The following is a 13040-nucleotide window of genomic DNA, read 5'->3' on the forward strand; positions in this document are numbered from 1 at the left end:
CATAGTTGTTGATACCTTTTAATGGCTAACTGAAAAGAGGATGAGAAAGTAGCAAGCGCTCAGACCTCCTCCTCACTATCTGAAGACTCGCATAACAACAGTACCTAGAAATAGTGACCTCACTGTTTCTTTGTGCTGATGGGCTACTTTCACACTAGAATTTTTGCTGGATCCGTCAGGGTTCAGCAAAAACGCTTCCGTTACTGATAATACAACCGTCTACATCAGTTATGAACGGATCCGGTTTTATTATCTTAAACATACCCAAGACTGATCCATCATGAACTCGATTGAAAGCAAATGGGGGAAGCATCCGTTTTCTATTGTGTAAGATTGTGTCAGAGAAAACTTGCATTGTGTGTCATGACGGATCTCTCTTGCTCCGCATCCCAGGACGAAAAGCAAACCGGTTTAGGCTACTTTCACATTAGCGTTCGGGGCTCCACTTGTGAGTTCCGTTTGAAGGCTCTCACAAACTGCTCCGAACGGATCCGTCCAGCCTCTAATGCATTCTGAGTGGATGCAGATCCGCTCAGAATGCATCAGTCTGGCAGCATTTGGGCTCCGCTCCGCCTGGCCGTGCGGAGGCAAACGGATCCGTCCAGAGTTACAATGGAAGTCAATGGGGGCGGATCCGTTCGAAGGTGACACGATATGGTGCATTTTCCAAACGGATCCGCCACCCATTGACTTTCAATGTAAAGTCTGGACGGATCCGTCTGAATACAAATTGTACTTAGACTTTTTAAGTGAAATATAATGCAAACGGTTCTGTCTGAACGGATACCATCGTTTGCATTATAGGAACGGATCCGTCTGTACAAATACCAGACGGATCCGCTCCGAACGCAAGTGTGAAAGTAGCCTTACTCTCCGGTATGAGAACGGAATGCATTTTGGAGCATTCCATTCTGTTCAGTTACGTTTTGTCCTTTTTGACAATGAATGGGGAATAAATGGAAGTGTTTTTTTCTGGTATTGAAGACCCTATGACAGATCTCAATACCGGAAAATATTAATGCTAGTGTGAAAGTAGCCTTAGCCATCACAATGCATCAGCCACTAAGAAATTGTCCTTAAAGGGGACCTGTCATCACCTTTATGCTGCCCATACTAATGGTAGCATAAAGTAGAGACAGATGAGTGGATTTCAGCGGTCTGTCATTTAAATGTTAAAAGTAAGTGGTTGCCGAGAACCAACATCACAATCTTTGCAGACTGGGCCTGGAAAAGAGTCCCGGCCTCCTGAGAAGAGTCCTGGTTATTGATGAAGTCCTGCTCTCCTGCCCACCTGCTGATGACTGACCGGCTTCTACCTGGTTTTCTCTCTTTCTCTCTAGGAGAGAACTGCCAAATATCAGCAGACGGAGAGCAGGAGATTAGGAATAACCAGGACTCTTCCCGGGTAGATTTGACTCTTTTTAGGGCCTGTGCTGAAATGATTATGATGCTGGTTCTCAGCAACCACTTACTTTTAGCCCATGAGTGACACCTCTGAAATCAGCATTTCTGTCACTAATTTATACTGCCCTCAGTGAGGTCACCATAAAGTTGATGACAGGTTCCCTCTAAAGTGAATTCCCACCTTTAAACACAAATTAGGTTCCCCCCGTAATTAGTTTCTAAGTTAAGGTCTAATTAATATATCTTTGTCTGAAACAGAGCTCCAAATGTCCTGCCTAGACAGTTGATTGTCCCAAAAGTTTTAGCTTCCTGCGGCAACCAACCCCCTGGGAAGTCTTAGCTTATTGTATAGTGTATTTATACATATAACTCAGTAATAACACAGTATGTGGTGATTGCAACACACAAAATTGTATAATTTGAAGTGACCCTCCAGGATCCCTCATAAGCCTAGTGAACCTTAAAGAGGTTCTCTGGAATGACTTATGTTTTCAGTCATCCCCCATAGGCTGTATGACCTAGTAAAAGATTTATGCTTACCAGCTCCCTGTTGCTGTGGTCCTGCTCGGCCATCTTCTAGTACCTGGCTTGTTTACTTCTGGTTGAGTGTGGACATAGTCACCAGTCATGGACTGCAGCCGCACAAGTGACCATGTCCATAACTGGGGAGAAGTAAACAAGCCGGAGACTGGAAGATGGCTGTGCAGGAGACGTGGGGAGCAGGTAAGTACGAACATTTCAATAAGTCAGGCCTCATGCACACGACCGTTGTGTGCATCCGTGGCCGTTGTGCCGTTTTCCGTTTTTTTTCACGGACCCATTGACTTTCAATGGGTCCGTGGAAAAATCGGAAAATGCACCGTTTGGCAGCCGCATCCGTGATCCGTGTTTCCTGGCCATGAAAAAAATAGGACCTGTCCTATTTTTTTCACGGCCAACGGTTCACGGACCCATTCAAGTCAATGGGTCTGTGAAAAATCACGGATGCACACAAGATTGTCATCCGTGTCCGTGATCTGTGTCCGTTTTTTCCTATCATTTCAATGGCAAACTTGACTTAGATTTTTTTTTTCATTTTTCATGTCCGTGGATCCTCCAAAAAACAAGGAAGACCCACGGACGAAAAAACGGTCACGGATCACGGACCTACGGACCCCGTTTTTGCGGACCTTAAAAAAAAACGGTCTTGTGCATGAGGCCTCATACACACGAGGAGGATAACTGAAAACTTGAATAATCCCAATAAACTTGGTACAATTGAATAAAATAAACCTTTGTGATAAATCTTATTAGAGAAAAATGCTTCTTCCTCAACTTGTGAGCCCTTTCTTCTCCTCCCCCTGCCTCCTGATCGTTCAGCAGCTGCCCAAGTCAATATGCTAAGTATTACTGTCTAGGGACACCCACTCTAGCCGTTTTCTCATGCTCTTGGCTCTTGAACAGTTGGAAGAATACTCGAGGACAAGATTCAGTCATTACTGGCACTCAGTCTCTGTCATAATAGGCAATGCCAGATTTAAAAGATGCTGAGGTCTCCTAGCAGTAAATCTCATGCACTGTTCCGTTCCTGACAGATGTCATAGAGCAAATATTCATTGACATCTTGAAAAGAGATTCTGGATGCTGAAGTGTTATGATTTGATACCTGCTCTCCCCTACGGAGGCATATTAAATCTCTAAATGTTTGCTGTAGGTGATTTATTCACATGCTATGTCATTAACCCATTAAGGACATAGACACTGATTTTTCAAGACTGGCAGGTGCTACGAGTCACAAGGCTGGTCATATAGTAAATGCCTACTCCAGCAGTCTGTGCTGATCCAGAGAGCTCCGGCAGGCTGATCTCTCGCTGCATATGTGAAACTAGCCTTAGCCATCTACTTATGTCTTGAGGGAGTCCTGAAATCCTGGGAGGGTACCTTCCAAGGGTTACTATATGCTCCAATTAGATAAGCTTGTACATACTTTGGAATTTCTAGTCCCGGTTCTAGACGGGCTGAGACTTGTAGTTGTACACGTTTACTGAGTGAGTAGTGGATTGTATTACCAGGATAGGTTCTGTGAAATATTCTGTTATATCAATGTGACAGAGCCACCTACAATTCAGCAGTCCTCGTGCCTATGAGAATTACTACTTTACCTATACTAAAACCCCAGCCCCCACAGGGGTACCAATAAAAACAGCCCACCTCCCAAAAAAAACAAACCCCCCACATAACTGTCACAAAAGAAAAGTGCTATGGATGCTACAATTATTGATTTTGTTATGCAGAAGTAACAAGCCCTCAAACAGCTGACGCGCTTGGCGATTTTTTTTCAGGCTTTTTTAGATCTTTCACCATAAGAGTGCTGGCACACAGTGCAGTTCTGCCATGCATTCAGGATGAACTTTTCTATTTAGCCAGTTTAGCAGCCTCATTAAACCCTGGTGTTCTGCATTGTGGAAATGATTTAATAAATTTCAGCTAGCTACAATAAAAAACGGCATCCTCACGGCATGTCAGAACTGCACTGTGTGCCATCACCCTTAGGGGAAAGAAAAAGATGACCACTAGCGTTGTCCCACCTTGCATTCTTTACACTTTGACCTTCACCCAATAGCAGACCAAGATGTGTAGATCTTTACAAAAAGTACTGAGTACCTCTGTCCATGTTACAAACACTGCAAGTTTTAAACCCAGCCTAATGCCTTATTCACACGCCAGTGTTCGGTCAGTGATTTTGAGCCAAAACCAGGTGGAGATCTTTCCACTCCTGGTTTTCGCTCGCAATTAGAGATGAGCGAATTTCATATTTTGAAATTTGTTCGCACTTTCTTTACTAGTAAAATGTGAATTGCGTTATGGATTCCGTTACCACGGACCATAAGGCAATTCTATGACTGAATGCCTTTTTAAAGGCATTCCGTTATTCATTCCGTCATAATAGAAGTCTATGGGCTGCATAACGGAAACGGGACGGATCCGTTATGCAGCCCATAGACTTCTATTATGACGGAATGCCTTTAAAGGCGTTCCGTTATGCATTCCGTCATAGAATTGCGTTATGGTCCGTGCTAACAGAATCCATAACGCAATTCACCTTTTACCAGTAAACTAAGCGTGAACGAATTTCAAAATATGAAATTCGCTCATCTCTACTCACAATCACTGATGGAAATAACTGACAAAAACACTGACGTGTGAATAAGGGTGCATTTACACGACCGTATGTATTTTGTGGTCCTCAATTGGATCTGCAAATAAATACAGATGACGTCCTTGTTGCATCTTTTTTTTTTTTTTTCCCCCAGATCTATTGCAACAATGCCTATTGTTGTCCACAAAAGGGAGAAGAATAGGGCATCTCTTTTGTGGGGCTACGGAACGGTTGTACGGACAGCACACGGGATGCTGTCTGCATTTTTTGCGGACCCGTTAATGAATGGGTGCAGATCAGATGCAAACCAAAAAATGCAGTCATGTGAATGGGGCATAAGGCCTTTTTTTTTCTACCCAGTCAGTGTTTCATCAGCAATTTCCATAACTGATTGTGAGGCAAAACCAGGTGTGGTCCAAAAACACAGAACAGGAACCAATCTTTCCACTCCTGGTGTAAAGGCTTCATTCCTGGTTTTGGCTCACAATCGCTGATGGAAACCACTGATCAAACACTGATGTGTGAAAGTGGCCTCTCTGTTTGGTCAGTGATTGTGAGCCAATACCAGCTGTGGGTCAAAAACACAACAGGAGCAAATCTTTTTATTATACCATACTAATAGTCACTGATAGAGCAGCACGAAATGCCAGCAGAATGCTTGGATGTATAGGGAGAGGTATAAGCAGTAGAAAGAGTGAAGTGCTTATGCCGCTGTACAGATCACTGGTAAGACCTCATTTGGAGTATTGTGCTCAGTACTGGAGGCCATATCTCCAGAAGGATATAGATACTCTAGAGAGAGTTCAGAGAACAGCTACTAAACTGGTCCATGGATTGCAGGATAAAACTTACCAGGAAAGGTTAAAAGACCTTAATATGTATAGCTTGGAAGAAAGAACAGACAGAGGGGATATGATAGAAACTTTTAAATACATAAAGGGAATCAACTCGGTAAAGGAGGAAAGCATATTTAAAAGAAGAAAAACTACCACAAGAGGACACAGTTTTAAATTAGAGGGGCAAAGGTTTAAAAGTAATATCAGGAAGTATTACTTTACTGAGAGAGTAGTGGATGCATGGAATAGCCTTCCTGCAGAAGTGGTAGCTGCAAATACAGTGGAGGAGTTTAAGCATGCATGGGATAGGCATAAGGCTATCCTTCATATAAGATAGGGCCAGGGGCTATCCATAGTATTTAGTATATTGGGCAGACTAGATGGGCCAAATGGTTCTTATCTGCCGACACATTCTATGTTTCTATGATGCAAAACTCTGTAAATAGGGCCCTTGTTTTGCCTATTCTTTAGTCAGCAATTTCAGTCAGGGATTGTGAGCCAAAACCAGGAGAGCAGCCTACACAGACATAGGTAACGTAAGGGAAAGAGATACCTCTTCTGCTTTTTTGGCTCATAATGACTGATAGATATCACTGATCAAATCATTGACATTTGAAAGTGGTTTGAGAGTGCTTCCACACATTGAGGTTTTTTTATGTAGTTTTTGAAACCCAAATCGGATGTGGATCACAAAGGGAGAAAAAGTATTGACAGATGTGGCTTCTCCACAATTTTTTTATTCACTCCTAGTTTTTGTTTCAAAAGCTGCATAAAAAAGCCTGACCATGTGGCAGCACTAAGTGCAATGTTGCAGTGATTGAGCGATGAGGTTACCAGAATCGTTGTAGCCAGTTACTGCTGTCAAGAATGAAATCGGAACAGACATACCACTTTGTTCCGCTCAGGGTGCTGCACACATTCAGGTTGTTTTATGGAGTTTTTGAAGCAAAAACCAGAAGTGGTAATAGTATCTGCCCTCAATACCGTATTTTTCGCCCCATAAGACCCACTTTTTTCCCCCCAAAAGAGGGGAAAAGTGCCCCTGTGTCTTATGGGGTGAATGCTGGCAATTTACATCGCAGTGTGTGATGTATTAGTGAGGAGGGACTGTAGTAGGCGGGAAGAGCGGCGGGGCCGTGCAGGCACTGTACTCTGGCCCGCCGCTCAGTATGTACTGTATTATGCGTAGTGTTAATTATCAGATCTAAACTGCGCTCCCCATGTGTACCGTACTTACCGGTACATGTCACGCTCCTGTAGTAAGCACTAGCAGGCAGGCCGGGCGGCCGTAACTCATGGAGGTCACGTGCCTGCTCCGCCTACTTTTTTCCTTACGTTACCTATAGCAGTGTCATCCACAGATCCACTACCCCATAAAAATGGCATCCACAGATTCCCCCCCCCCCCCCATCATAATGCCATCCACAGATTCCCCCCACCATCATAATGCCATCCACAGATCGCCATCCACAGCTCCCCCATAACAGTGCATCATCCACAGATCCCCCCCCCACCCCATAACAGTGCATCATCCACAGATCCCCCCCCCACCCCATAACAGTGCATCATCCACAGATCCCCCCACTCCATAACAGTGCATCATCCACAGATCCCCCCACCCCATAACAGTGCATCATCCACAGATCCCCCCACCCCAAAACAGTGCATCATCCACAGATCCCCCCCACCCCATAAGAGTGCATCATCCACAGATCCCCCACCCCATAAGAGTGCATCATCCACAGATCCCCCATAATAGTGTCATGTACAGACCGCCATTAGTTCAAACCCACCCAAAGCACACCTTTTGGTTAAAAATATTTTCTTTTCTTATTTTCCTCCTCAAAAACTTAGGTGCGCCTTATAGGGCGAAAAATATGGTACTTTCTTTGCTTTTACGATCCACTCTTGATTTTGCCTTCAAAAACTACATAAAATAACTGCATGTATCTTCAGGCTGCAAGAAGCTGTTCCAGCTGACACCAATAAAAACCAAAAGGAGAAACACTCATACAGTGGTTAGGGTCCATTCACACGTCCGCAAGTGTTAAAAACACGGACACCGGCCATGTGTGGTCTGCATTTACACTTTAAATAGAAATGCCTTTTCTTGTCAGTGTCTGCGGACAAGAATGGACATGTTCTATTTTTTTGCGGAACAGAAGTGCGGATGCGGACAGCACACCGTGTGCTGTCCGCATCTTTTGCAGCCCTATTGAAAATTAATGGGTCTGGATCCGTTGCGGAACAGTGAATTGACCCTTAATGAGGACCGACTGAGAAACGTGCAGGATACCTTCCCAATCGCTATTCAGAGAGCTGTGGTTTAGGTCTTGGCACCACCTAGTGGACAGAGTAGGCATCATGAGAAATGATTTATCTTGTATGAAGTTTGTTTTAAGCAATTTATTATGGCATATAATATTACATACATTTTTGGCTAAATGGTTAATGAATGCTATGGCAAAAGAATACATTGGACTAATGCCAGTCTTAAATGTTTAACACATTACATATCATATATATTAAGTTGGCGTAGAAATACAGTATTATCTCTGGACTATAATTGTCCTCACTACTATTGTACACCTTCATATTGTAAAGCATATGTACTAAATTGCTAGAGATGGTTCGTTGTTCCAGAGATTGTGTGGATCAATCCACAATTGTGAACATGCTCTGTGAGTCTGTGGCCCTGGTTTATCAAGACTACTGTGTGCTACACTGGTCTTGATTAGGGCTGCAGCTAACAATTATTTGAATAATCGATTAGTTGCCGATTAATTTCTACGATTAATCGATTAATCGGCAAAAACGACAAAATTACAAAACAGAGAGGTTTATATGATCTTACTTGAAAAAATATGTTCAAAGGCCATATTAAAACAAATTGTGGACGACACTATTATGGGGGATCTGTGGACGACACTATTATGGGGGATCTGTGGACGACACTATTATGGGGGATCTGTGGACGACACTATTATGGGGGATCTGTGGACGACACTATTATGGGGGATCTGTGGACGACACTATTATGGGGGATCTGTGGACGACACTATTATGGGGGATCTGTGGACGACACTATTATGGGGGATCTGTGGACGACACTATTATGGGGGATCTGTGGACAGCGCAGTTATGGAGAGGGGGATCTGTGGACGGCGTAGTTATGGAGAGGGGGATCTGTGGACGGCGTAGTTATGGAGAGGGGGATCTGTGGGCGGCGTAGTTATGGAGAGGGGGATCTGTGGGCGGCGCAGTTATGGAGAGGGGGATCTGTGGGCGGCGCAGTTATGGAGAGGGGGATCTGTGGGCGGCGCAGTTATGGAGAGGGGGATCTGTGGTCGGCGCAGTTATGGAGAGGGGGATCTGTGGGCGGCGCAGTTATGGAGAGGGGGATCTGTGGGCGGCGCAGTTATGGAGAGGGGGATCTGTGGGCGGCGCAGTTATGGAGAGGGGGATCTGTGGGCGGCGCAGTTATGGAGAGGGGGATCTGTGGGCGGCGCAGTTATGGAGAGGGGGATCTGTGGGCGGCGCAGTTATGGAGAGGGGGATCTGTGGGCGGCGCAGTTATGGAGAGGGGGATCTGTGGGCGGCGCAGTTATGGAGAGGGGGATCTGTGGGCGGCGCAGTTATGGAGAGGGGGATCTGTGGGCGGCGCAGTTATGGAGAGGGGGATCTGTGGGCGGCGCAGTTATGGAGAGGGGGATCTGTGGGCGGCGCAGTTATGGAGAGGGGGATCTGTGGGCGGCGCAGTTATGGAGAGGGGGATCTGTGGGCGGCGCAGTTATGGAGAGGGGGATCTGTGGGCGGCGCAGTTATGGAGAGGGGGATCTGTGGGCGGCGCAGTTATGGAGAGGGGGATCTGTGGGCGGCGCAGTTATGGAGAGGGGGATCTGTGGGCGGCGCAGTTATGGAGAGGGGGATCTGTGGGCGGCGCAGTTATGGAGAGGGGGATCTGTGGGCGGCGCAGTTATGGAGAGGGGGATCTGTGGGCGGCGCAGTTATGGAGAGGGGGATCTGTGGGCGGCGCAGTTATGGAGAGGGGGATCTGTGGGCGGCGCAGTTATGGAGAGGGGGATCTGTGGGCGGCGCAGTTATGGAGAGGGGGATCTGTGGGCGGCGCAGTTATGGAGAGGGGGATCTGTGGGCGGCGCAGTTATGGAGAGGGGGATCTGTGGGCGGCGCAGTTATGGAGAGGGGGATCTGTGGGCGGCGCAGTTATGGAGAGGGGGATCTGTGGGCGGCGCAGTTATGGAGAGGGGGATCTGTGGGCGGCGCAGTTATGGAGAGGGGGATCTGTGGGCGGCGCAGTTATGGAGAGGGGGATCTGTGGGTGGCGCTGTTATGGAGAGGGGGATATGTGCACTGTTATGGGCATAACAGTGCACAGATCCCTTTCCTCATAACAGTGCACAGATCCCCCTTCCCATAGCAGTGCCATACACAGACCCCCCTCCCCATAGCAGTGCCATAGACAGATCCTCCCCCCTCCCCATAGCAGTGCTATACACAGACCCCCCCTCCCCATAGCAGTGCCATAGACAGATCCTCCCCCCTCCCCATAACAGCCCCGGCCCCGATGCTTATAAGTCGGACTAATCACGTCTGCATCTTTATTTTCCTTTTTACAATGACGCTCCTGTAACAGCCAGGCAGAGCGGACGGCGGCGTAACGTCACTCACGTGACGCACCTGCTCCGCCCACCTCATGAATGAAGGAGGCGGAGCAGGCGTGTCACGTGAGTGAGTGACGTTACGCCGCCGTCCGCTCTGCCTGGCTGTTACAGGAGCGTCATTGTAAAAAGGTAAAATAAAGATGCAGCGCCCGCCCGCATAGCAACGAATCGGCGATTATTCGATAACTGGATTCGTCGACAACGAATCCAGTTATCGAATATAATCGATTACATTGATTAATCGTTGCAGCCCTAGTCTTGATGGAGCCCGTGCTGTCGGAGGAGGCATGTCATTTATGACGAGGCTTAGGCTGAGTCCGAAATGACATGCCTCCTCCGGCAGTCTGTGCTCCAGCCTTGAGATCCTCAGCTATGCTGCGACTTTTTGCATCGGGACTGATTGATTTAAACTATTGAGTGACATCTGCAGTCCACAAGATTACGTCCAACCGAATGCAATACAATCTTGCTACAAAAAGTTGCAGTGTAGCCGAGGCCTAAATCTATGGCAGCTTGGAGGTGCTGTAAATTTAGGTTGTTATTTAGACCAGTTTCTGGCATAAATAATGAGGACTGTGCCGAGGCCAATGGCCACCCTCCACCTTCATCGCGCCTCCTTTTTGGGAACTGGCAAGGTCGGCAAAAAACAAAATGCCAGTCTCAATGGCATTTAAAAGTCACAAAACCAGGGTTATGCCAAAGTAAGGGGAATGATAAATTCCCCCTATATGTATATAGTTGATGCCGCACACACTAACATTGTATGGCAGCAGATGAAGTGCCCATACATTAAATGGATGAGCTTCTTGCTACTTTCCTTTGCAGCCACATTATCACAGTTTTTTCTGTGTCAGATGTAGTCTGGTGCAAATTGACAGAAGGCAGGCTTAACACAAGTAGGCAGGGCCAGCAATTCCATATTGAGGCACATTATACCAAAACACAGTAAATCACAAAATACCTTCAAACAACTGCTCCCCTGTGGTGGCCAACTCCAGCTGCCACGTACTGTCTTACTCCAGTTGCCTCAGGATGGCAAAACAGTCAGGAGGCGAGCGGCCCCCTGGGCATTGGCCTCCCGGGAAGTTTCCCTGTAGTGTGTATGGCCTGTCCGGCCCCGGTCACATGCATAACGTTATTCCTCTAGTAAATATCTTTTCTTCAGTGTATTTTACAGGATATTCTTCAAATATGTTTTCTCTTTTTAAAGGTGCCCTTACCGAGTGCTACGACGAACTGGGAAATCGCTATCAGCTGCCCGTTTACTGCCTTGCCCCTCCTATTAATATGATTGAAGAGAAGAGTGACACAGAAACTTTGGATATCCCTGACCCCCCTCCAAATTCTGGTCATGAATGCCAGCTGCGACTGCGCCTCTCAACAGGAAAGGACCTTAGGCTCTTGGTGCGTAGCACGGACACTGTATATCACATGAAGAGACGCCTCCACACAGTGGAAGGTGTGGAACCCGCCAGCCAGCGCTGGTTTTTTTCTGGCCGGCCACTCACAGACAAAATGAGACTGGAGGAGTTGAAGATTCCCAAGGACTACGTAGTGCAAGTAATAGTGAGCCAGCCTGTTCCAAATCCCACACCAGTAGAGAATTGACCATCTCAAAGACCATGCTCACTATCATCATCCTCTTTACTCTTGCTATGTTTGTACACAGCCTGTAACTTTTTTCTTTAATTTTTTTTTTAAGTCCTGAGTTGTCAGAGCAATGTAACCCATTGCAGGCCTCTTTGGCATCACAGGACTTGTAGCTGGTTCAGTGGACATGTAACAGCAGAAGGAAGAGCCGGGCCTTCCTCTGGGTTTTAATGGAGGGGGGGGGGGGGGGGATCAGTTGTATTTCTTAATAATGCAAACAAAAGACTTTTTATAACATCAGGAAAACTGTCTTTTTTATCTGTTCTATAAAGGTTTGGACTGTACGTGGAGTATTTAGCATTGCACTTTTAAAAAAACAAATAATGAAAATTTTAAACAACCAAATGTTTGGTCACTTTTTGAAAACTTTACTCCTGCCTGACTTTATGGTGTGTGGGGAGGTTAGTCTATATTACAGAAGACATTGTCACAGTGTCCTATTTATTGCCTTATATCTGTAAAGAATAAATCAAGGCAACTGGACGTACTGTAGATTTCTTGAAAACGTTTCACTCGTTCTTTCAACGAGCTTTCTCAATTCTGAGTGACTGTACAAGAATTCTCTTAGGGTTAGACTTCTATTGTCTGCCACATACAATGCTGTCTTGACACCTTTTTCTGGGAGGTCATTATCACCTACTGACTCCAATTAGGATAATGGAATCAACACCTTTGACCCCATGCTGGGCATAATGACCTCTGACCCCAATGCTGGGTATAATTACCAGATGTTGATTCAGTTACATATTTATTCCCAGAGAATTCTTGTACAGTCACTCAGAATTGAGAAAGCTCGTTGGAAGAACGAGTGAAACGTTTTCAAGAAATCTACAGTACGTCCAGTTGCCTTGATTTATTCTTTACAGATATACCATGACCTGGATAAATGAGAACCTTCACAGACATATTTATTACCTTGACTTTAGGACAGTCACATCTGCATCGGAGACTCTATTCTGGGCTGCAATCGCAGATTCAATCAAAAATGGCAGACAAAGTACCAAAGCGTGCTGCTCTGTTTGTTTCTGGTAAAATGCTGTGCTCCCTGACTGACCCCATTATAGTCCGAGCAGTTAGTTGTGCACAATTCATGTCTGTCATATGACTGAATCTGCGTTTTGGTTATTTTAGTGGTTCTCCTCTTAAATTGGAGCGGAACTACAGAAATAACTGCAGAAATAAAAAGCAGTGATGTATGGTTTTCTATTGTACAGTCTGGTTTGAGCACAGATTTCTGAGGTAAATTAGACTACTACTAAATAGATTCATTATTCCAACAAAGTGTTCCTGTACCAGTGAGAGGCCAAAGAATAAGGGTCACTAGGGGTT

The 13040-nt window shown here is 45.8% G+C and overlaps 1 protein-coding gene across 1 annotated transcript in view; it reads left to right on the forward strand.

Moving 5' to 3' along the window:
* Positions 1 to 12049, forward strand: part of UBTD2 (ubiquitin domain containing 2) — a 53098-nt gene extending 41049 nt beyond the window's left edge. Inside the window, exon 3 of the mRNA XM_044277502.1 lies at positions 11272 to 12049. Within this exon, the coding sequence (XP_044133437.1) occupies positions 11272 to 11669 (398 nt within the window). The 3' untranslated portion in view covers positions 11670 to 12049. The remainder of the gene's footprint in view (positions 1 to 11271) is intronic.
* Positions 12050 to 13040: the final 991 nt, after the last annotated feature.

This window comes from Bufo gargarizans, chromosome 2 (genome assembly GCF_014858855.1).
Source record: "Bufo gargarizans isolate SCDJY-AF-19 chromosome 2, ASM1485885v1, whole genome shotgun sequence".
Classification (NCBI taxonomy): Eukaryota; Metazoa; Chordata; class Amphibia; order Anura; family Bufonidae; genus Bufo; species Bufo gargarizans.